This window comes from Symphodus melops, assembly GCF_947650265.1.
Source record: "Symphodus melops genome assembly, chromosome: 6".
Lineage (NCBI taxonomy): Eukaryota > Metazoa > Chordata > Actinopteri > Labriformes > Labridae > Symphodus > Symphodus melops.
In genome coordinates this window covers 25,230,918-25,253,609 of record NC_136696.1, presented here as the reverse complement: position 1 = coordinate 25,253,609, position 22,692 = coordinate 25,230,918, and the positions used below count along the sequence as shown (strand labels likewise).

The following is a 22,692-nucleotide window of genomic DNA, read 5'->3' as shown; positions in this document are numbered from 1 at the left end:
ACTGATTTCTTGAAGCCTTCACACAGACGGACTATTTAAGTATCACAACAACATGGTGGTGTCACGACAGGAGGGGAAAGGGCAGTTTGAAACAAAGAAGGAGCAGCACCCGACAGATGCATTTTTAAAACAGTATTGCGAAGTTGTGGCCTTTTTGTGTCGTTAGCGTGGTTGTGACGTGTTGCCTGGTTCATGAGCAGCTTTCCCTGAATCCTTTGATGTGAAAATGTTGAAGGCTTCGTTTGTGATTTGTTTTCACCGGATTTACTTTGTAAATTAATGTTAAATAAATTGTATAGATGTTTACTGTATCTCAGTTCTTTCCTTGTCTTAAACACAAATATTGGAAATGTTTATAGAAAATATATAAGCCTCAAAAAATTAACAACCACCCAAAGATGAGCTGTATTCTGATGTGTTAAAAAAGATTACCTATTACCTGTTTCTGACAAAGATTCATTTGATTGGGGATATTCTCAGAACGAGGAAGTTTAAAGAATTCAGAAATGATGCAGACAGAAGAAGAGAAATGCAGACGAAAAAGAAGCTGCATTTTTACAGGATGATCCTTTATTTGTTAGTTTTTGTGGCGTTCAGTTTCTCAGATGAATCAGGAGGACGACGATGATGATGAAGATGATATTAGTTATGTCGAAAAATATTGAATGGGTTATCTTCTCTCCACTCACACTCAGATTAGTACGGGTTCTGGTAGGTGTGATCCATGATGGCCATAAGAGCCAGCCAGGTCTCAGAGGCTGTGGGGATGATCTGATTGGCTGGCAGGATGAAGCCGTAGCGGCCGGTGTCCCTCAGCTCGAAGGTGTAGGAGTACTTGATGCCCTGGTTGTAGGTCCAGTCCACGGTGCTCCCACTAGCCTGGTCTGTAATTGACAGAAGTAAAAGTCAGGTGTTTGTGGCAGGTGTAATGGAGAAGGTTAAACATGAGCTTTAAAATAAGATTGCATTCTGTGTAAATTTTTAATATCATTACAATTTGTTCCAGACTTCAAACACAGATGTCGCCCTTGAGCATCACTATTAAACTAACTAAAACTGCTACACCTCCAACCCTTCACCACTAGATTAGAGCTCACAATAATTAGGCACTGTTAAGCTTAAGTGATTAAAGCCTTTTACTTCAAGACATCAGATGGTATGTCCTGATGATTATTGTAAGGTGAAATACACAAGTGTAAATCTTTATCATAAACTTACAGATGGTGTTAATGATGCTGCCATATCTGTAGCGAGTTCCATACAGAGAGGACAGGTCAGTGATGGCCTTCTTAGCCAGGTTGTGCTGTAAGAAGTGATAATTATGGTCACATATTGCTTCTGAACATAGTTTCAGATTTTCACCATTTTAACATGACAAGCAAACAGAGACTATAAAACGATGAGCCTGGAGAATATTTCTATGTTCCTTGTTTGGTCTCATGAATCAGTCATAAAAGGCAAGAGGTTGGATTTTCACCAGCTCAGTCTGGTCCTTGGCTGGAGTCCTGGTGTAGCCGTAGGGGTACAGGAGCATCTGGGAGTAGGCATGGATGGAGACAAAGGCCTTGATGTTTCCATGGGCCTTCACAAAGTCCACAATAGAGCTGACCTCAGATTCGGAATGAGCACTGGGTCCATAGTAGGTCTCTGAGCAGGGGTTGCCACTGGCTCCAGGTCCTAATATGGGATGACAACTGTGTCAAAGGAGCTAAAGGAACACAAAAGTCCCCATCTGCCTTTAAACGCCGTCTTAACTCTTGTTTAAGAGGGAAAACTTTACCTCCAAAAGCAGCATCCCAGTTCCTGTTGGGATCAACTCCAACACAGTTGGAGCCGCGGTTGGGCTTTCTGGTCTTACGCCACATACGGTTCTAGATAAATCAGAGAAATTCATTACATTTACAGTCATACAACTTAATCTCCATTGAAATAAGATTTTGCTGTTTAATGTCTGTTGTTACAATACAAGGGCCATTTGTCTTATCAAGCTTTTGTCAGATGCAGGATAACAATCCATGCTCAGGCAAAAGATGCCAGACCAGTTGGTGGAAAAGTAGTCCAAGAACCCCTCACCTGTAGCATGAATAAATAAGCTAAATGTGGCGGGAAATACTTCTCACTGTATGAGAAAATGATACAACTTTTGGATACTCACGCTGTTGTGGGAGTAGTAGAAACCATCAGGGTTGGTCACGATCTCCAGGAAGATGTCCATCTTGTTGAGGATGGCGGTGAGAGTGGGGTCAGTCCCGTAAGAAGTCACAATCTAACCATAGAAACGTAAAGAACAAATTAGTCACCGCATCAAGGAGGTGTTCACAAACTGCATTGTGAGTGAGAGAAAAACAACAAATCAGGGCCATTAAAGCACCTTCTTGGCGAACCAGGTGCCGCTGGCCTGTGTGACCCACTCCCTGGAATGGATTCCAGTATCCATCCAGATGGCAGGACGTTTAGATCCTCCAGTGCTGAACTGGGACCCAGAAAAGGAAAAGAAAAGTGAGTCAACGCTCCAGTTTAAGACTATGTTAATGGACGTGGCTCAATTAATATGTTTGTTTTATTCACCTTGAGCACATTCAGGGGACGACCCTCGTAGCTCTGACCAATCACAACCTTGCTGACAAAGTTGGGATTCTCAGCCACCAGCATGTCCTGGAAACTGTAGATCTAAAGACAAAAACAATATCCAGATGATGTTAATGAGAATCATTTGAGTAAAACAGTTCTACTGAAAACAGACTGTTTACTCATGTAGGTAATAAAGTAAGCCTTTATAATTTACCATTAAGGTGGAGCTATACAACACCAAGGCACTTCAATGTCTGTATTTATGCCCTAACATCATTTCAGTGTGTACAATCATACAGTTTTAGTTTTAATTTGACGACTATTTAAGAACCTTCCAGTCGGGGATGGCCCAGTCGGCTCCTGGCTGGTAAGAAATTGTAGCCTAGTTGGTGGTCTGAAAGGCTGTCGTTTTAATGTTTGCCAAATATTGCTAGGCTGGGTTAAGAGGGATGCATGGACTACCTCTCTTTCTCTTTTAACATTCATATAAGTCCAATAGAGGAAGAAATGATACTTGTGCATACAGGTCGAGTGGGAGCATTTACCTCGTCGATGGTGTGGTACCTGGAGTAATCGAAGCTGTCAGTGTTTCTGGGTTGAGCGACACGAGCAGCAGAGTCCATCTCCTCCTTCTCCTCATCCAGCATGGCCTGTAGCAGGATACATTATTAATTTTTGGGCTTTTTTTGGTTAACACATTCTTTATTTTAAATCCATGAATAAGATTGAAGATTTTTCCCATTGTGAAAATGTAATAACCATGAGAACTTTTGGTCTACTAAAGCATGAAAGACATTTTGGTGGTCTCTTACCTGAAGGTCTTCGATCATAATGGAGTATTCAATTTCCTGAGACTCCAGATAGACTTTGACAGACTGCAGGCTCTCAAAGGGAACTCTGATATCCACAGGGCTTTCGACATCAGTCACCCCCATCCAGACATCCAGCTGAAAGACAACAGAATTATCAAATACTTTATATACTAATACTTAAAAAAGTCCAACCTAAAATCTATTACTGTTCTGTAAAAAAAACTGCTCCTTATAAAATAGGACATAAATAAAATAAAGAACAAACGGGTGTCACCCATTTTTGACTTTCCATTCTAACTTAAAGTAAGTGGTTATTAAATTACATCAAACTCTGTCATTTCCTCCAGGTCCTTGATAAGAGCCAGCTGGACTTCATCCTTTGCAACAATGCGAAGCACCTGATGCCTGCAAAAAGAGAAGAGATGTTGGCACACACTTTAGATGAAGTAAGATTTGTCAGTGCTGCTTGGTTTATGCAAAAGCTGCACCAGGAGAGTCCAATGATCATTTATTGTGATGTTTATTTGTTTCTGTTGTTTGGTTGGCAAAGTAACGTCAGCCTTTTAGGATTTTTTTTAGATTTTCATAGAACATGAAATTCATGCTTCAAACTTCAACCCTTCAAACTCCCTTCATGCATCATACAGTCACATAACCTCCATTATTGGATTTAAATATCAGCCAGTATATTTAAAAAGGCAGAGGATTAGATATTTGATGGCATCTGCATGATCTAGTTCATATCAGCAGGAATCAACTGGATGGATTCAGTCAAATAATAAAAAAATAACCAGGGATGTGTTGTTAAAATCACCGCTTATGGTTTCAATTATTATTTCAGGTCCATGCACACTTATATACCTCACTTACACACTACACAGCTAAAAGAAAGGGCCCACCTACCCCTCAAATGTATCCTTGGCGAGAACAGCCACAAACAGCGCGGCGAATGCGAGCAGCCCCCTCATCGTGACCAACAGTGTGAACCTGACAGAATCAAACACACACTTATATATCTGAGAGTGCAAGGTCACATGTCCAAAACCTCAACCTTGCTTAAGGTGATGTGAGGTGTGTCAACAGCTGGGACCTCTCCCATGTCTTAGTGAAGATACGAGGCCATAAGTTGCATAATGCACTCGTGTTTTTCAACAAATCTGAAGATCTGTTTAGTTTAGAAGAAAAGCAAAAACCTGGCTTCATTGCACATACAAAGAGCCCATTGAGGGAAATAAAAAGGGTCATAAAAAGTGCAGAAATGAGCGTCAATCTTGTTTGCATTAGTACAGTCATCCTCTTTTTAGAACGTTTGCATCATCTATTGAGTCAAACGACAGACATTCGTGTAAACATTTTTAACAAATATGATGCACAAACTAAATAAAAATGTATTGGAGGTTGTAGTGGATAACATCATTATTGTAAAATATCGATAAAAGTGAGTTGACTATTATAGCACATGCACAAGCAAAATCCCTAAGTAATTAACTTCTGTCATGACCTAAAGACAATTTCACAAAATCTTTAAAAGTGTTTATCTGGAGAAAATGACTAACCCTGTCTTGCACTAACACTACTAATCGAATGTGTTAATGCCATTAAATCCTTGGGAGGACCCATTCACTGGCCTGCTCAGGGGAAAGGCCATTTCTGCGGACAAGCCTGGTCATAAGCTAGGATCAGTTGGCAACAAGTGCAGGTCTGAATTGAACAGGAAGCAGTGGCTGCACCCTCTTTGTTTCAGCTTCCTCTTTCTAACTATTGGGGCAAGAATTAAGCTAAACAAGCTAAATTTAATCTGTTGAAAGGTCCCAGATGATTCACCTCACCACACTGGTCTGAAGCAAGGGAGACTGCTCATCGTCAACAGCTGACGAGCTCAGCTGACACTTTTACTCCCTCACAGGAGAATTTTGACTCAAGCTGAGTTCAGGCTGAATTTAGCTAATCACAATAGTCATATTTCAACTTTTATAAACCTTATCATAAAAAGTATTTCGGTAAAAAATGTATTACATGCATAATGTGTACTGATAACATTGTAAGGAGTGTCACATTATTCTGTGTTAGAATAATAAAACCGCTTGTGTAAGTGCAGGCTGTAAATGTTATTGGGGGTACTGGACTGCTCACATAGTGGGGTGCGTACAAGTGCCCTGAGATAAGGGAGTGTCCTGCAGTTGCATGAGAAACACATATAACCATATATGTCTTGTTTTTTCTACATTCTTTTTGACGTAACCCAAAATGAATATTTAAATTTTCATGATGTAAATGTAAAGTCAACCATAGTACAGTATATAGGAGGGAAGCACAAGCTTCTCTCTGGTTCAGTCTTCCTTTTTGGGACTTGACTTTTGCTCTACACTTGTTCTGGACCTGTGATCAACTGATTTATAGTTTCTTTTATTTAGCTCTAGTCACTCACTGTGAGAATAGCACTCTTTTGTAGGATTTGTATATCTCTGTGTTTAATCAATTGTATTATTATAAAATAAAAGGAAACCTTCCATTGTAAGGACTTTCCAACAAAAACCCTTTTCCTTTTAGATCTTATATTTTCTCTTGTTGGACCACGACAGACTAAAGGGATAGAGGACTAAGGTAAGAAGCTTTTTGTCCCCATTGTTCCAATACCAGAGAGGGAAGCATAGACTGGGGAGGGACACTCCGCTTTAAAGTGGTTAGGACCCACTAAGGTGTGAGAGACCCAAGGAGAGTCCCCTTCAGGTAACGGCTGCGAAAGAGGCCTTTCCAGTATTAACAGCCTATGATCTGACCATAGAGGGGAATGACTTCAAAACTGTAATAACTCAATAACTTTAAAGATAAACTGAAAACTGTGTATTTCTTTAACCGCTCCTAATAACCAATAGTGATGTTCTAGTTCAAGGCAGCAGCGATATCTTTATGAAAGGCAGTTATTGGTCCTCCTGACGAGATTCACACTCGGCCCAGACCAAGCAATCAAAGTGAGGCAGGGTAGAGGTTTCAAGGTCAAGTGGTAAATAAGAGCAACAAACTAGGATATTAAAATAATTCCTAAAAACGCCAACTGCTTAGCCGAGATCCCCGCGCTCTCGCAACAAATCCAGTTGCTAGGATGTAGAGCATATTCTTTGGATGCTCCGTGTAAGCAGAAAAACACCAGACAAGTTGACATGTCAGTGTGCAAAAGTTCCCATCTGGTGCTTTCTCAGGGTTTCCTTACAAAATGAGATATGTGATGCCAGCATAAACAAACCAGAAGGACGCTATGATAAAGTTCCAGCCAGTATTAACATAAAATTCTACGTCTGAAAGTGCCAGATCTACAGTAACTGAGACAGTTTGAATACTGTGGAATGAACACAAGACAACATTTTTAGCATATTTGTGTGGCACCGACATCTCTTCCCCCCCTTATTGAGAGCTTATTCATGTCATAACAAGGTAAAGAGCCTTAATATTACTCACTAAATGGACGTCTGACTGCAGTACAATCCCCAGAAAATGCAGGTTTGTGTTATGTAACTAGGCAGATAAAAGCATAACAAAGGAAAAGTAAAGAGACAAATGACAGGACAGAGTCAGATATGAAAAACACCTGCTGATAATTTCTCATTCACAGAGACTTACAGCTCCATCCATGCACCCTGCTGAAGTGTCTTTGAGCAAGACACAGAGCTCCTACCTGGTTGGTTTAGACATCAGTTAAGTGTGTGAAACAGAGACATGGCTTAAAGATGCTTTGGCCACAGTGAAAGCAGCATTAAGTGAGTGGAGTTCATGACTTCCTCTTTTTCATCTGAGCTTTAGCTGCAAAAAGATGTAGCTATCTTTACATTTGATCCCATTTGGTTTTTCTTACTGAAGGTGGTTTTGCACCATTTTTCAAATTTAAGAAACACAAATGAATGCACGTTATAATGTCTCAAACAATTATTATGAGTATATGAAGGCTTCCTACTTCACTGGATTACATCTCTGCTTATGTTGAAGAAATGCTATTGCGTTGGATGGTCATTGAAATGAAATATGGCCTGGATATTAAATGACCACAGTTATGCTTTAAAACTGCAAACCACAATTTATACTTATTAAAACTATGTGGAAAAATATGGTGTAACATAATGACCATGAAGGACCATCTTCGAGTGTGTTCTTCATGTTGTTGCTATCTTTTTGGGGGGTGGGCTCAAAGTACTAATATCTCAAGAAGTAAAAGAAGAAATGAGGGCAAAAAGTTTTCAATATCTCTGTCAAACATTAAGCCTTGTAGTTGAGCTAGTTAAACTTAACTTGGTATAAGAGGAAATAACAACACTACAAAATACTACATTGTCATCCTGCCTTTATTGTCATCATAATGCTACATATGGTCGCTATGCAAGTGATTGAAAAAGTCCTCACAGCAAAGATTTATTATTTTTAGTCATTCACAGTACTCCATAACCATCAGAGTGTGGATCACTTCTTAGGTAAGAGGAAGAGTCGGTCGTCTCTCAATCAGAATGTTTTGGGGTTCGATCCTCGGCGCCTGCAGGTCTCTGAGGTCTCTGACTGCAGGGTCTTTTTGGGCAAGAAACTTAACCCTAAGTTGCTCCCGTCATTGGAGTATAAATGTGTTTGAAGGGAATTAGTTACTTCTGATGGTGTCACTACACAGCAACGTCATCAGTGTGTGAATGTGTCGGTGTGACCTGCGGTCAAAAGTGCTTTAAGTAGAAAAGTGCTATACAAGCTCAAGTCCATTTACCATTGACCCTGATCAGCTCAGACATCACATGTGATGCTGTGTGTACTACAGGCAGGTGAACTTTGGAGATCTGGTTTTTGGCGCCACCTACAGTGAAGAGCAAGCAGGACACGTGTAAGAGGAACAACATGTTATCAGCATTTCCAGAAAGTTTCAGCTTCCACCAAGTTGTACAGACAAATGAAATAATACTGTGTCATTATTTTTCAAAGTACATACTCCACCTTCATGATTTTAAAAAACAGACTTCATAGACAAAGGAGCAAATGCTGGAAACCCTCTCTGTCTGCCGTCACATACCATCCGTCTGATCATCTGATATGGTGGCTTTATTTTTATCCGTCATATCACAGTTGTTAAAGGTGCTCTAAATTTAGTTTGCAATCACTTACATGTAGCACACAGTGCTTTAATGATGTGTGATTTTAAAAATTAAATAAATATTGTCATTCATGTTTTTATGCTCTTGGTGCAAGACAAAATCCTCAGAGGACAATAAAGCTTTTATTCTTTCACTATTTTAATAAACCAACACGTTCTTGATCAAGTTCACATGAGGTGACGTGACATGAATGCATTTATTTATAAAGCAGATACTTTACCAGTGACACAAACTTTGTATCATGACATCATACAGCTGCACAACACATGGGAAAGAAGATCTCTGGAAAAAAAAAGGGGGGGATGCAATTGAGGACACTATGTTATAGATGTTTATACCAGGCATGTACATATCAGACAGCACAAGGAAGCAGAGTGTGGCTGACCAATAACACCCACATCACTGTGTCTTGACAGATAACACCATCATCCCCAACTAGTCAGGGTGTGACAATGTTTCCTGTGAAAGGCCAGCAGCAGTTCACATTACAGGGGAAGTTGCAAACTGTGTTGTTTCCTGTCGCTGAGGCAACCGCTGCAGATGTTTGGCAGGCGTTTCAGCACAAACAGAAGAGCATCAGCTTTAAAAAAAAAAAAAAAAAAAAAAGGAGAGAGAGAAAGAGAAAGGGAGGTTCTGTGGTGTATGATGTTGTCTCTTTGTTATTTTCAGTTTCATACATTGTGGAGCCTACTAATATTGTTTTTTAAATTCAAGATTAGTGTTCTTGTAAACAAAGACAGGCACCAAATAATTGGCATGTTTATCAAGATGTTAAGACAACATCATAAATATTTGCGGAAAAAACGAAGCAGGACATTCAGAACTCGAACTACAGCAGGTTGAATATGTCAAGAAAATATTTCAACATCCTTTGTTATGACAAGAACACGCCCATTCTGCTCTCTGATTGGTCGTCCTACGCTCAAGCGCCCACATTCTCTATTCCTATTGGTCGATAGGAAACTCTATTAACGCGGAAGTGCCGCCTCGTAAATCAATGAAAAGTAAGCGAGAGTGAAAGCAACGTCAAGCTCGACAGAAAACACAAACGGAATTACGGAAAGGTATACGGAATTAAGAAAACGTTAGCTTCAAAATAAAGTGCATAAATAAAGCGCAACTGTTTTTCTGTTTGACACATCTCATATACCTTTATGTCAAATGGCAAGTTGAATAATACATTTTACAATCTTTATATTGTTTTTGTTATAAACTCTTATTTTAACCTTCAATTCTTTCTTGAAGCTGCTCAGCCACAATTGTGACCAAGCAGAAACAATGTTGTAACATGCCATGGAAGATCTCTTTTTTTTTTTTTTTTAACTAATTTTTTGTTTCGTTTTTTTGGTTATTTTATCCCATCTAATCTTTTGGTCTTGTGTTTTCAGAAAACCCATTTAAAAGTGCTGGATCCTGGAAAGACTTGGAAAGAGATTTGGCATCTTTTCGTAGACTATGGGTATTTGAACTTGCAACATATGTGTACATTCAAATCTGCACACACTGTTAGAAGGTGTTAACAAACATTTACGTTGATTATTTCTAAAAAAAAAAAAAAAAGGAACATTTTTGAAAAATGTATGATTAAATGTTTTCAATTGATTAGAATATTGGATTTCAATTTACATAAATACCATCATTAATTTGTGTACAAATCATTTGAATTGAAATGTTTCTTTCATATTTTTCTAATTAAAAATCTTATTTTTCTTCAAACCACATGTTGGTTTAAATGTGTTTGTATCAGTGAGCCTACCACCACGTGGACAGCACTTTCATTTCTCGTAGAACTTCGTCTTTCCTTGTTTGTTTATTTTTGTGTTTATCATAATATTTAATTTCATATTTCGTACAAAAAACACAGTTCACCGAGGTAAAATTCCATATGATGTTTAAGCTTATCTGAAGCCGATTCTGATTTTAATAGTTTTTATTTTGAAAGCACCGGCCGGAAGTCATTGTCTTCAATCTGTTACGCTTGACGCGGTGCGGCGCAGGACCTCCGAGAACGAGGAGTGAACGGAGGAGCGGACGGAGGAGTGAACCGGGGTTGAGGTTTTGTGTTTTCTGTCTCGGTCTTTTTTGTCTGTTCCTGGTTTTAAACGGATTTTTTCTGCAGCGGTTCTTTTTGTTCACCTCCTCTCCAGCACCGATAGACACAAACATGGAGATAGAGAAAGAAGTAAAGAAGGTAAGCTTTAAGTGACCGGGTGGGGAACGCCCTGGAAAGGTGAGCTGAACACAGGACAGGTGGCGACAGAAGTTCAAAGTGGGCGAGACAGACTGTCTCAATATTGATATTATTCATTAAACAGTTTTAGTGTGGAGTCATAACTCTTCCTTGAGCTTCTCGTTTTTTTAATTTTCTTGACACGAAAAAAAAAATGAAGTGAAAGTGACAGTGCCAAGACTTGAGTTCGCCTGTAGTTTAACAGTAAACCGTTTAAATGTTGCTGTTAAATGGGATACATACAGGCAGACAGACAGGGAAGGTTCATTGAGACTTTGAAAGGTTCAATATGTTCCGTTATGTTCAGGTTGTGCTGCGCGGTGTAACGGTGTAAAGGGCGACCGTGTTCGCTGATGACTTTACACGAGATGACTCTTTTTGTTCATTGTTACAGAAGAAGTTTAAGAAGAAGTGCTCCAAATAAAACCTCTATATTATTCAGTGTTTTTAAATAATATTTTCCAGCTAGTCATTTGGTTGTTTTTCTTTAGTAAAACTTATAAAGAAAGAGGCATTAGTGGGATGAACATGGCCCCTCTTTCAAGCGTAACACCGGACTTTAATCCCAGTTAGAACATTTGTATGGATATTCATTAAATTGAGATTCTAAGCTCGTCATTGCAGGTCACAGGCTATGTTCAATGCATGTTTGCATTCATTTCATTCCTTCTGCTCTGTTCCACTAATAGCTCATGGACTATTTGCTTTCACAAGACAGTTCTTGCAGGCTATGAAAATATGTGCTTGTCAGAGGAAAGCAAGTTTTCACATTTATTCCCTGCATGTGAAAAATATTTTAGCTGCTCTCTAAGGAGGTTCGAGGACATTAGAAATGTAGGATAAATGAATGACTGTATTGGCAGAATGTATTTCTGACATTTTCAGTTAAAACAAATGAAACTCACTTCATACAGCGTTCATAGTAAGCTGCAGCCTTAAAGTCGGTCTGAGCAGCTGGGTGACCCAGACAGACCCGGTCTGACATCTGCTTTTAATCCCTGGAGGAGATAAGTGTCGAGCCTGCAGGGTCCCTGACTGCAGGTCTCTGGCTGCAGGTCTCTGGCTGCAGGTCTCTGGCTGCAGGTCTCTGTCTGCAGGTCTCTGGCTGCAGGTCTCTGTCTGCAGGTCTCTGGCTGCAGGTCTCTGTCTGCAGGTCTCTGTCTGCAGGTCTCTGTCTGCAGGTCTCTGTCTGCAGGTCTCTGACTGCAGGTCTCTGACTGCATGTCCCTGACTGCAGAGTCTCTGACTGTAGGTCTCTGACTGTAGGTCTCTGACTGCATGTCCCTGACTGCAGGTCTCTGACTGCATGTCCCTGACTGCAGGTCTCTGGCTGCAGGTCTCTGACTGCAGGGTCTCTGACTGCATGTCCCTGACTGCAGGTCTCTGACTGTAGGTCTCTGACTGCATGTCCCTGACTGCAGGTCTCTGACTGCAGGTCTCTGACTGCAGGTCTCTGGCTGCAGGTCTCTGACTGCAGGGTCTCTGGCTGCAGGTCCCTGACTGCATGTCCCTGACTGCATGTCCCTGACTGCAGGTCTCTGGCTGCTGGGTCTCTGTGAGCATCAGTGTAAGGGTTTCTGTAATTACTGTCAAACTGTTACTGTCCATTTTCAAGAAACAGCAGCCCGTGTGTGAAGGTCATATTATCCTTGATTAAGCTCCTGCCGTCTCCCCAAATCAAAGAACCAGCCGAGGTAATAAGTTGTGATTATGAGCACACTGTGTACAGAGCCGACCGGTGAATCATCTATAATCACCATCACTCTGCTCTGACCTCATCCTGAGTCATGCTCTCGTCTAAACACCTCACTGGTGGCTGAAATGGTCCACAAAGCATCACATCTGAGCAGAGTGATGTAATCCTCCTCTTTCTTTTATACATTGGAGATTTCGAAATGATAAATCCTTCAGCTGTTAAAAGTGAAAAACATCCTCTGAATAAAAACAAAAATACTGAACTCATCGGATAAATGTCTGAAGAAGTTTTAAGACAATGTTTTCAAATTCAGGAAACCCCCGTCAGAAGCCGTCCTTTGTTGCTGGCGCTTAAAGAGTCTAATGACCATCTCCAGGTCTGTAGAGAAACACGAGGCAGCACGATGAGAGGAGGAACATCATCATCATCATCTGTCTGACGTTGGCTCACTTCTATCGCTGCGTTCACACCTTTAAGCTCCTTTCATCGCAGCTGCACTTAGTCAGTCCTTCTTTTGGAAACGATGAACTTTGAATAAAAGTTAGCTTAAACAAGTTCACCGTTCATCGTCCTCCTCCCCCCCACATCCTGAAAAGAAGGAAGCGTCGAGAGTGTTTCAGTAGTGTTTGTGATAAACAGTGTGATGAAGGGAAGTGCTAAAAGAAGCTAATAACTCTGCGTTCCTCAAACATGTTGATCACATGTTGAGCAACCGAAATAGTCACTCCATTTGTTTGAAACTTTTTGATGACTGTTAAAGTTAAAGCTCCTTAAAGCGCAGCCTTCCATTCACTTCAGTCTATCAAAGTCTGAGTGATAATATCAGCTGATATTAGCTCATCCACTGACCATCAGCTCCTTTATCACAGATATGTGCAGTCACCAGTCAAACAGCATTTCATTACAGTATTGTTGTTTGATGACTTGTTGTGGCTGTCACCAGCAGAGGGCGCTGTACGAATAACACCAAGCATTATCAGTCCCCAGAGTGTCAAGGAGCGGCGTGCGAACACGTGCACTTTAAAGTCGAGTGAGCAGATTGTCCTACAGATGTCCAGGTTTCAGGCAAGGCTTCAGTACGAGAAGTGAAGTGAAGGCAGAACGCCATCAAAGACGTTCAGACACAGAAGTTTGACGCTGAACACCTCGTCTGGTTAGAGCTCAAAGTTGAGACAAGATGTAAGACGTGAAGTTTGTTTTCCATGTTGTCGTTGAATCTGGAGCTTCTCTTTTAACCACTAACAAATCGTGCTTCTTCTGCTCCTGAACGGCCCCCGTGGGAGGAAAGTCTGACAGCTTTCATGGATGCAGAAATATTGTCATGTTGGCTCGGCAGTAGAGAGCCGGAGTGACTGTCTGCATTCCATGCTAGTGAGAGTCTGTTGGGTCAAAAACATCCTCTGACAAAAGAAACGCCTGCTGGGATCCCACTGGGCTTTTAACGTCACTGAAGAGTTGCCCATATATGGTCATAAAGAGCAGTAATGGCTTAAGGCTGAAAGGGGCATTGTTTGCTGCCGAAGCGAAAGGAGGGTGAAGACGATTGGAGGAGAAGTGCAGCACAGAGTCACACACCAAGAAGATGTTGGAAAACAAAATGAGCGATTGAGAGAAATCAGGAGAAATGTGAAAAAGGCAGCATTTGAAATCATCTCAACTCTGACAAAAGCATTTCAAGATGCTTTTCTTCCCTCTCAAACCAAGACGGCATGTTAAGAAGTGGACATACCTCTGGTTTCAAAGTGGAACTCGAGCAGAATTACTGTCATTTGCCTTACAGCCAGCAGGGGGCGACTAAAACTGTTGCTAAAGAAGTCCAAATGTTTATTCTGTCAGTGAACATTTCCCTTTTTAGTTTATGGTCACAAGTTTGAATCATCCATGCAGAGATCGAGTGACGCTCATCACATCGTGTTCATTCATGCTGAACTCCTCTGAGATTATAATGGAGTCATGATAGTACAAATATTCATTTGTTGTCTTCGTAACTTGTCTGCCTTCAGGAAACTTGAGTATTCCCTTTCAGCGTCTAAGCCTTTAACACAAACTGTGATCTCCCTCTCCTCTGTTTCCTGTTTTCAGATGACCCTCGGACACGAGTTTGGCGCCGGGGCGGCCTGTTTGAAATGCAAGGACAAGTGTGAGGGCTTCGAGCTGCACTTCTGGAGGTTTGTGCAGCTTCTGTTCAGCAGCTCAGAACCATCACAGGAACAAGTGTGACAGTGCAGGGTCAGTCTCGATCCCGCCCCCTTCATCCAACTGAACTACAGGGACATTTAAAGAGCAGCAACCGCATTCGAAGAGCATTCAAAGTCCTGCAGAGTTTTAAAGCTCATCATGTTGTGAAAGTTCCCCGACGCGTCACTCAGCTGTGAGAGATCTTTGGAGCAGCCTCGTGAAGCAGGGCGGACACGCCGAAGCATGCCCTTCACTCATAAATATTGTCAGAGTAACTCTACAGATATGAGCAGGTTGTGTTGAGACACGTCAACATGCAGCTTTTTGACTTCAACACTGAGCTTGTTGTATTGATACAGCAGTGTATGTAAGGTTAGAAAAGCTCCGTTTGATTCATGGCTTCCCAAGACGGTGTTCCACACTGAAACAAGCATCTGTGGATTTAATCAATTGTTCAGATTTCACATTTGTCCATCTGCAGCACATGCATGTTTAACCAAAGCCAAACAAGCTTTTGTCTCTCTCTCTCTGAAAAATGTCAGTGAATCTTTGAAAAATCCTGAATGCTCTCCTCTCCTCTGCAGAAAAATCTGCAGAAACTGTAAATGTGGCCTCACAGAGCACAACGTGCAAATGAACTCGGAGGAGAACAAGAAGGTGGGGAAGCTGTTCGAGGACACAAAGTACACGGGCCTCATCGCCAAGCTGAAAAAGGACGGCCTCCCCAGCTACAAAGGCAACATGGTGACCATCACTCTGCCCAGCGCCTCCACGGCCTACGCCGTACCGCCGAGTGCGTTTTCCACCACTCTGCCCCCCACTGCAGCAGCAGGCTCTGTGCAGCCTGCTGGAGCTGCTGCAGGTACAGCAGCCAGCGGTGCTCAGGCTCCCACCCCAGGTCAAACACCAGGTCAGGCTCCAGGTAAGGCCCCGGGTCAGGCTGCAGGTCAGGCTGCAGGTCAGGCTCCAGGTCAGGCCCCGGGTCAGGCTCCACTTAAGCCTGTACCAGTCACCGTCACTGCTGTAAAGGCCAACAAAGTGCCCATTTCTGTGAGTGCCGCCTCAGCCAACGCTGTCCCAGTCCCCAAAGAAGTGCCGATGACATCTGTCACATACGAGTGGGCTCCTCCAGTGGCCAATAAGTATCTGGTAAGAGTGATTATGGCTTTGTTTGTTTTCTGTATTTCTCATATATCAAAAGGGTCCCAATCAAAGCCAGTTTAATCAGTTAGTTTAACTCAAAAGGATAGTAAATGATGGTTGAGGAAGAGGCCTTTTTTAAAACATCAACTTATGCCATTTTACTCATCTCCCACTTTGACTTAGTAGCTGATTTGCAAAGTCCTCTATCTGTTTAGTCTAGTCCTGTTTCTCTAGGACTCTTGTTTTTCATGTCTGTCCAACCACAAGCCTTTTGTCTTCCCATACTGGCTTTCTGATTGGTCGTTCACATCTCTGCCCTTCACACAATCTTTCTTTACCCTCTCACAGCAAAACAATCTTACTTTACGTCTGATTCCAGGCGGTGCGTTACATCCAGCTGCTCCCACCAGAGAAACGTCCGGTGGCCGGCACGGAGGGAGCTGCGTATCGCAGACAGCAGATGGCCTGCCAGCTGCCCGAGCACGACCAGGACCCGTCCAAGTGCCACGAGCTGACCCCTGCAGAGGTCAAACAAATGCAGCAGTTTGTCCGCAAGTACAAGGACGAGGCCCTCGGGGTGGCAGACGTCATGCTGCCTGAAGAGATGGCTCTGATTCAGGCACAAGGACAGGCTGGGGCTGGAGGAGCACCTGGGGCTGCAGGGGCTGGCTATAGACAGGGTGCAGGGGTCGGAGCTGGTTCAGGGGCTACAGGGACTGGTGTGGGGCCTATGGCTGGGACAAGGGTCGGTGCAGGTTTTGTACCTGGAGCTGGTGGGCCTGGAGCCGGCTATGGATCTGGAGCTGGTGTTGGACCTGGAGCTGCTGGAGCTGGCTCTGGAGCTGGTGCTGGACCTGGAGCTGCTGGAGCTGGCTATGGAGCTGGTGTTGGACCTGGAGCAGGAGCTGGCTATGGACCTGGAGCTGCTGGTGCTGGCTATGGACCTGGAGCTGCTGGAGCTGGCTCTGGAGCTGGAGCTGGTGGAGCTGGTGTTGGACCTGGAGCTGGCTATGGAACTGGAGCTGGTGCTGGACCTGGAGCTGGCTATGGAACTGGAGCTGGTGTTGGACCTGGAGCTGGCTATGGAGCTGGTGCTGGACCTGGAGCTGGTGCTGGACCTGGAGCTGGTGTTGGACCTGGAGCTGGCTATGGAGCTGGTGCTGGACCTGGAGCTGGCTATGGAGCTGGTGTTGGACCTGGAGCTGGCTATGGAGCTGGAGCTGGTGGAGCTGGTGCTGGACCTGGAGCTGCTGGAGCTGGTGTTGGACCTGGAGCTGCTGGAGCTGGCTATGGACCTGGAGCTGGGGTTGGACCTGGAGCCGGTGGTGCTGGAACACTTTCAGGTCCTGGTACTGGACTATCTGCTGGAGGAGCTGTGGGTACCACTGCCACTGCTGGAGCCATGGGTGAGCCTGGAGCTCAGCAAGCTGGACTACCACAACAGAGTTTTGTAAGTACACAATTTATTTCTCATTCTGTCAGTCTATCTCCACATTTACACTTGATCGGCACCCAAGCCAGATTAATGGATCCAAATCATTTCAACAATACCAGACAAATATATTTATTGCCTTGGACTTATATGGCAAATGTACAAAAAACACTGTACCATCATAGCTAATAATATTCCCTTCATCTGTCATCATTTGCTCGGCCTCTGCAGTTTGCATGAAAAGAGCACTCGTATGTGAAGTTAATAAGCAAGGATCTGGTTTAAGAGTTATGCCCAGAGAGAAGGAAAATGTGATGTATTTGTTTCTGTTCCATCATGTCAATCTGATGTAATGTACTCTGCATTCACCAACAAAGAATACAAGTCATGAAAAAGCGTTTGAGTGCAGTGTAGTAGCTGGGAAAGTGTCAAGCAGACGCAGACACTGCCTCAGTGTGAGGAGCAGACGTCCAGTGTGCAGAAATGTTCGACACACAGGATCCTGTGCTAAACAAGAAGCACGCTGGTGGAAGAAGTGGGAACTGTTTCTCCTTGTCAAAGTATATTTTCTGCATTTTAGCTATGATGGCTGTTATGTCAGAGAAACTTAATCCAGCTCTCAAGTTTTTTAAGACACATGTTGGCGATTTGCTAACATATAAAACCCTCTGAATTACTGAGCTAAAGATTAGCGCTGAATGGCTAAAGTGGGTCGTTATTTCTCAGATGTTGGCTGTGGGGTAAAGTGAGCCTTCATAGATGGAGCGGTCACTTCATGTTGTCTTGATGTGGACAGTTCAAAACTGTGAAAAGGTTTAACTGAAATCATGACTGAAACTACCGGAGGGAAAGACGTCTCCAGCCAAACACATTTTTGTTGTTTTATTTATGAGACTGGAGGATGGCTGGATGTATTTGTAGTTGAAATTAAACTTCTATATGATTTTCTATAATAATAATAATAACTGTTTTATTAAAGGTATCTCAAATAGAAATCCTGGACCCCCAACTCAGGGTCTTTTTTGTTTTTTGGAGATTGCAGACAAACTCCATTCTACGTCTTCATTATTTACAGCCTTCTTCCACAACAACCATCCATTATCTCTCCACCTTTATCCAGAGCTCTCTCCGTCACGCCTGGGAATATTACATGGAAGTGATTCTTTCAAGTGTGAGGAAAATCAAAAAGGTTAAATTCAGTGAAAGTTGGAGGCGCAGGTAGCGCAGTGGCAGCGCTAAAGTCCTCACGGGGGCGGCCCAGGTTCGACTCCGGCCTGTGGCGTCTTTCCCGCATGTCGATCCCCTCTCTCTCTCTGATTTCCGACCCAATCTCTCTCTCTCTCTCTCTCTCTCTCTCTCTCTCTCTCTCTCTCTCTCTCTCTCTCTCTCTCTCTCTCTCTCTCTCTCTCTCTCTCTCTCTCTCTCTGTCTTCTCTTCTCTTACTGCGAACTCTACTTTCAGCAACAAAACAAAAGCGAGTGTAAGTCAGAGTCAGGACACTAGGTGGCGACATAACACTACTTCTAACTCAGACTTCCCTGCACATGATGATGATTAGTGTTGTGAGTCTCAGATGTAGTTTATTAAGAATGTCCTCTTTACAACATGCAGCCTGCTCACTTTCAGTGTGTTTCTGTGACTCCACACTTAAGAAGGCTCTTCACATTGAAGCGAGAATCAGTAGTATTTATCCAAGAGTCAAGAGGACATAAACCAGCATCTACTCCAGTCTGTCATAGCTTCCATTTATTTACACTCAGGGTTTTTTTTTTGTATTTTGTTGTTCTCACTCTTTTTGCTTCATCCCTCCTCATCCTTCCTGTCAGTGTTCATGGCTGCACCAAACCTCGTCCACACCGTTCCCTCCTCTACCTTCACCTAAACTCCTCTTTTCTTCATCAACAGCAGCAGGGTCAGGTCACCGTGTGCCTTTTGTACTTAAAGAGGGAATTCCACCCATTCAAAGCAGCCGAATGTCTCGGGATGCAGGGAGTCATTCAGGACAAGAAGTCCAAGCTGATGTAAAAGAACCTTCTGTTCAGATCAAAGGAGATGCACTCAAAGAGGAGGAGATCGGTCATTGTGTTAACCTGCTGAAACGTTCTGGAAGGACGTCCTAATTCTTTGTTATGACTGAATGGGATGAAAGAAAATCATGTTTGTGGACAGGATGCAACTGACTGCTCAAACACAGTGTGTTCATATACTACATGCTCTGTGTGTAAGAAATACTAAGGCAAAGTGCTGAAAAAAAGCTGTGGAGGAAATGATGAGGAAAAAAGAATTGTATGACTGAACATGTCAGTCTGAAGTCAAAGCTCTTTGATCAACATCTGTTCTGACATTTTATTCTGTTGGCTTCATCATCAATGGGAGAATCAAGACTTTATTCATGATCAATCAGTAATGGATCCCGAGATGGAAACGTATTAATGAAAACATTAAAACCGAAGACTCTCCTCTTAAAAGGAGAATAATATGTGAGCTTTAAATCAGACAATGACTTTAACAACGAGCTGACAGAGATGGACCCTCGAATCAGAGTCAATGTCTTCGTCTCTTCTCTCCCACGTAGTCCTGCCGTCACTGCCAGCTGCCGATGGGCCGCGGCGAGCCAGCCGTGTACGCCGAGCGCGCCGGCTACGACAAGCTGTGGCACCCAGCGTGCTTCGTCTGCTGCACCTGCAGCGAGCTTCTGGTGGACATGATCTACTTCTGGAAAAAAGGCAAGCTGTACTGTGGACGCCACTACGGAGACAGCGAGAAGCCGCGCTGTGGAGGCTGTGATGAGGTGAGCGAGGACAAGAACACATCAAGTATTATGGAGTGTTTAGTTACTATTGACTGATATTGGAAGCTTAATGGAAAATAATCAAACATGCATTAGTTCCTCTGAGGTTTCCAAGGTTCATTATTATTTTTTTTTTTTATTGAACAAAACTCAGACGCACAACAAAACCCCCCTGAATGCTACACTCGAGGGAACCTTAAACCAGGTTGTGGCACTTTTCACTCAACATTTTGATGGTTGTGTGTCCACAGCTGATCTTCAGTAATGAGTACACTCAGGCTGAGGGACAGAACTGGCATCTGAAGCACTTCTGCTGCTTTGACTGTGATTGCATCCTGGCTGGAGAGACGTACGTCATGGAGAACGACAAGCCCGTTTGCAAGCCGTGCTACATGAAGAACTACGCTGCGGTGAGACACACTTTCTTTCTGTTTGTTTTCACACTTTTGTTTGACATTTTTTCAAAGGCTTTTTTGCAAACCACAGCTTAGGTCGTTTTGCACCTTCATAGCAACCATCACAATAAAAATCACAACAGAACCACACATAGGAATGTCCTGTTGTGACCTGAGAGCGCCCTCGAATGGACAGAGACTGAGGTCCTCGAAGCGGGCGGCCCAGGTTCAAATCCGACGGCTTCCTTCCTGCATGTTGTTTCCCACTCTCTCCCTGTCTCAACTGTCCTAACTCTACAAGAAAGACACAAACAGCCCCAAAATAAAGCTGTTAAAAAAAAAGAAGGGGTCTTTCATGCATCGAACTGAAACATCAGGATAAAAGTAAAAGTGAAGAAAAGCTGTCTGGATTGTATTAATGTTTATGTTGTTACTCTGGATTGTATTAATGTTTATGTTGTTACTCTGGATTGTATTAATGTTTATGTTGTTACTTTTTTATTCGATTTTGACTTTTGTTTTTGATTCTGCACTGCTGCTGCTGCTGTAACGCCCGAATTTCCCCATTGGGGATCAATAAAGTTATATCCTATCCTATCCTAAATCAACACTGGCCACCCAAAGGTTACATGAAACCTGATCCTAACCTTCATTCAGACGGTTTCTCTGTCATCAGTAAGAAGAGCTATGTGCTCAATTTAAGTACTTACACCACGATTTACAGAATAAAGACGCACATTTAAGGACTTTTTAAAGTCATCTCATGTTAGGTTTCATTTCTGCACAAAAAAGATGTGTACTTCTTTGTTCCTTTTTAAGGACCAAATATGAAAAGGATTTCCCACATTAGCAGAACTCAGATGCTTTTGGCAGAAAACCGCCTATTCCAGTATTTGTTGTATTTTACAGTCCCGCTGTGTTTCACGCGCTCTTTGTATCTTGTTTGTACTTTACCACGTTATCACTGAAGAGAAGTTAATTACAACAATCAAAAACTGTTCATGAGAACAGAAAGAAGACAAATACAGAGACTATGTGACTTAACATCATTATATCCTGTCATCACAGAAATGCTCCTCCTGCCAGAAGGAAGTGGAGCCCGAGGACCAGAGGGTGTCCTACGGCGAGCACCACTGGCACGCCGCGCCGGACTGCTTCAAGTGCTCCGGCTGCTCCAAGTGCCTGATGGGCCAGCGCTTCATGGCGGTGAAGTCATTCCTCTTCTGCTCCGTGGAGTGCAAGAAGAAAATCCTAACTTAAGAGGGCCAACCATCTTTTCTAACACGGGGACGGACTGAACTCCAACTAGAGCCAGAGCAGGGAAATCAAACACTGGTGCAGATGATAGAATGTGGATTTGTTAGCAAAACAGAGTGCCTGATATCTCTAATGTAGAGATGTATAATAATAATGATAATTATAAGTCTAATTTCTATTTCCATGTCAGTTTGTCCTTTGCCTTATTATCAGCCTTCTCTCTTCAACATGTGCAGTTTTTTTGTTGTTTTTTTTGCTTTTCTTGCACTGTATGTTTTTCTACTGATGAGATTTTTTTTGTTTTGTTTTGGTTGGAGAAAGAGAACAAAAGTATTTTGTGTCTATTTAATGTAACTGAGGCAGTTTAACCACTTAAGAATCGACACTTTCTTTACTATGTACCGCTTCCATCGTACAGGAGACGACTGATCGTCACTCTCCTCGATGCAGCAACTTGATGAGCAATATTAGCCAGATTTAGGGTTTGATTTTGTTTCAGTGCACTGTGTCAGATCCAACTCAAGTCACAGTTTTCACTCGCATCTTTATGCAACAGTATTTCTTCGATTTAAGGAATTCAACTTGATCACTTTGCTGAGAGGGTTGACATTAAAGTGAACAAACTACAACTGCAGTGTTTTCTTTTAGACTCAAGCAGAAACTCCCTGTACTTATTTTGTTTCAAATACTGCAGTGAAGTGAACAATAGTGTTTTCATTCACAGTTTTACCAAAACAATGTAAGAAACCTTCAAGTGTACTCTGCAGAGTGTATGAGGTGCAGCTGTAGAAACTGTTGCTGTCTCCTCTGTAAAGTCCAGAGTCCCTGAAGTCTCTCTGAAATAAACAGGTGTCAAACCAATAAAAAATGTTATTCTCTAGGTATTGCTGAATTTCAAAAGTTTATCACGATTAATCGCGTTTGAATCGCATAGTTGAAATTCCAATATTTACATTTAAAAATCTAAAGTGCTGTCACTATGAAGACGGCTCTGAAATCTCCGTTGCCTGGTTCTTTGCACCTGTTGGAGCAGAACATAGTCAGGGCTTCAGTAAACATTGTCAGGA

General features: G+C 42.6%; 2 protein-coding genes across 4 annotated transcripts; one reads left to right on the top strand and one right to left on the bottom strand.

The window, feature by feature from the left end:
• Window positions 1–256: 256 nt before the first annotated feature.
• cpa5 (carboxypeptidase A5) lies at window positions 257–6,860 on the bottom strand. Its single transcript, XM_079345775.1, has 12 exons — window positions 6,840–6,860; window positions 4,287–4,370; window positions 3,707–3,788; window positions 3,384–3,518; window positions 3,117–3,221; window positions 2,569–2,670; window positions 2,372–2,473; window positions 2,156–2,266; window positions 1,781–1,871; window positions 1,478–1,677; window positions 1,219–1,303; window positions 257–884 (listed from the first exon to the last, which is right to left on the bottom strand). Exons 2-12 carry the CDS (start codon window positions 4,349–4,351, stop codon window positions 697–699), a joined length of 1,266 nt encoding a protein of 421 aa, XP_079201901.1. The 5' UTR covers window positions 4,352–4,370; window positions 6,840–6,860; the 3' UTR covers window positions 257–696.
• Window positions 6,861–10,467: 3,607 nt separating this feature from the next.
• tes (testis derived transcript (3 LIM domains)) lies at window positions 10,468–22,254 on the top strand. 3 transcript variants are annotated; one of them, XM_079345375.1, is made up of 8 exons: window positions 10,468–10,694; window positions 14,512–14,597; window positions 15,192–15,756; window positions 16,130–16,634; window positions 16,701–17,200; window positions 19,758–19,973; window positions 20,225–20,383; window positions 21,437–22,254. In XM_079345375.1, the coding sequence occupies exons 1-8, from the start codon at window positions 10,668–10,670 to the stop codon at window positions 21,626–21,628; spliced, it is 2,250 nt and encodes a 749-aa protein (XP_079201501.1). In that variant the 5' UTR covers window positions 10,468–10,667; the 3' UTR covers window positions 21,629–22,254. The 3 variants fall into 3 exon arrangements, with proteins under 3 accessions (XP_079201501.1, XP_079201500.1, XP_079201499.1); XM_079345374.1 differs by having other exon boundaries at window positions 16,130–16,679; window positions 16,722–17,200; XM_079345373.1 differs by having other exon boundaries at window positions 16,130–17,200.
• The last annotated feature ends 438 nt before the right edge of the window (window positions 22,255–22,692 follow it).

Excerpts from the sequence above, each read along its gene's own strand:
- cpa5 (XM_079345775.1), bottom strand. The coding sequence starts at position 4,351 with ATGAGGGGGCTGCTCGCATTCGCCGCGCTGTTTGTGGCTGTTCTCGCC. Across the intron at positions 3,222-3,383 it reads TTATGATCGAAGACCTTCAG|GCCATGCTGGATGAGGAGAA; the intron begins GTAAGAGACCAC and ends ATCCTGCTACAG. Across the intron at positions 885-1,218 it reads CAGCATCATTAACACCATCT|ACCAGGCTAGTGGGAGCACC; the intron begins GTAAGTTTATGA and ends TGTCAATTACAG.
- tes (XM_079345373.1), top strand. The coding sequence starts at position 10,668 with ATGGAGATAGAGAAAGAAGTAAAGAAG. Across the intron at positions 10,695-14,511 it reads TAGAGAAAGAAGTAAAGAAG|ATGACCCTCGGACACGAGTT; the intron begins GTAAGCTTTAAG and ends TCCTGTTTTCAG. Across the intron at positions 14,598-15,191 it reads TTCGAGCTGCACTTCTGGAG|AAAAATCTGCAGAAACTGTA; the intron begins GTTTGTGCAGCT and ends TCTCCTCTGCAG.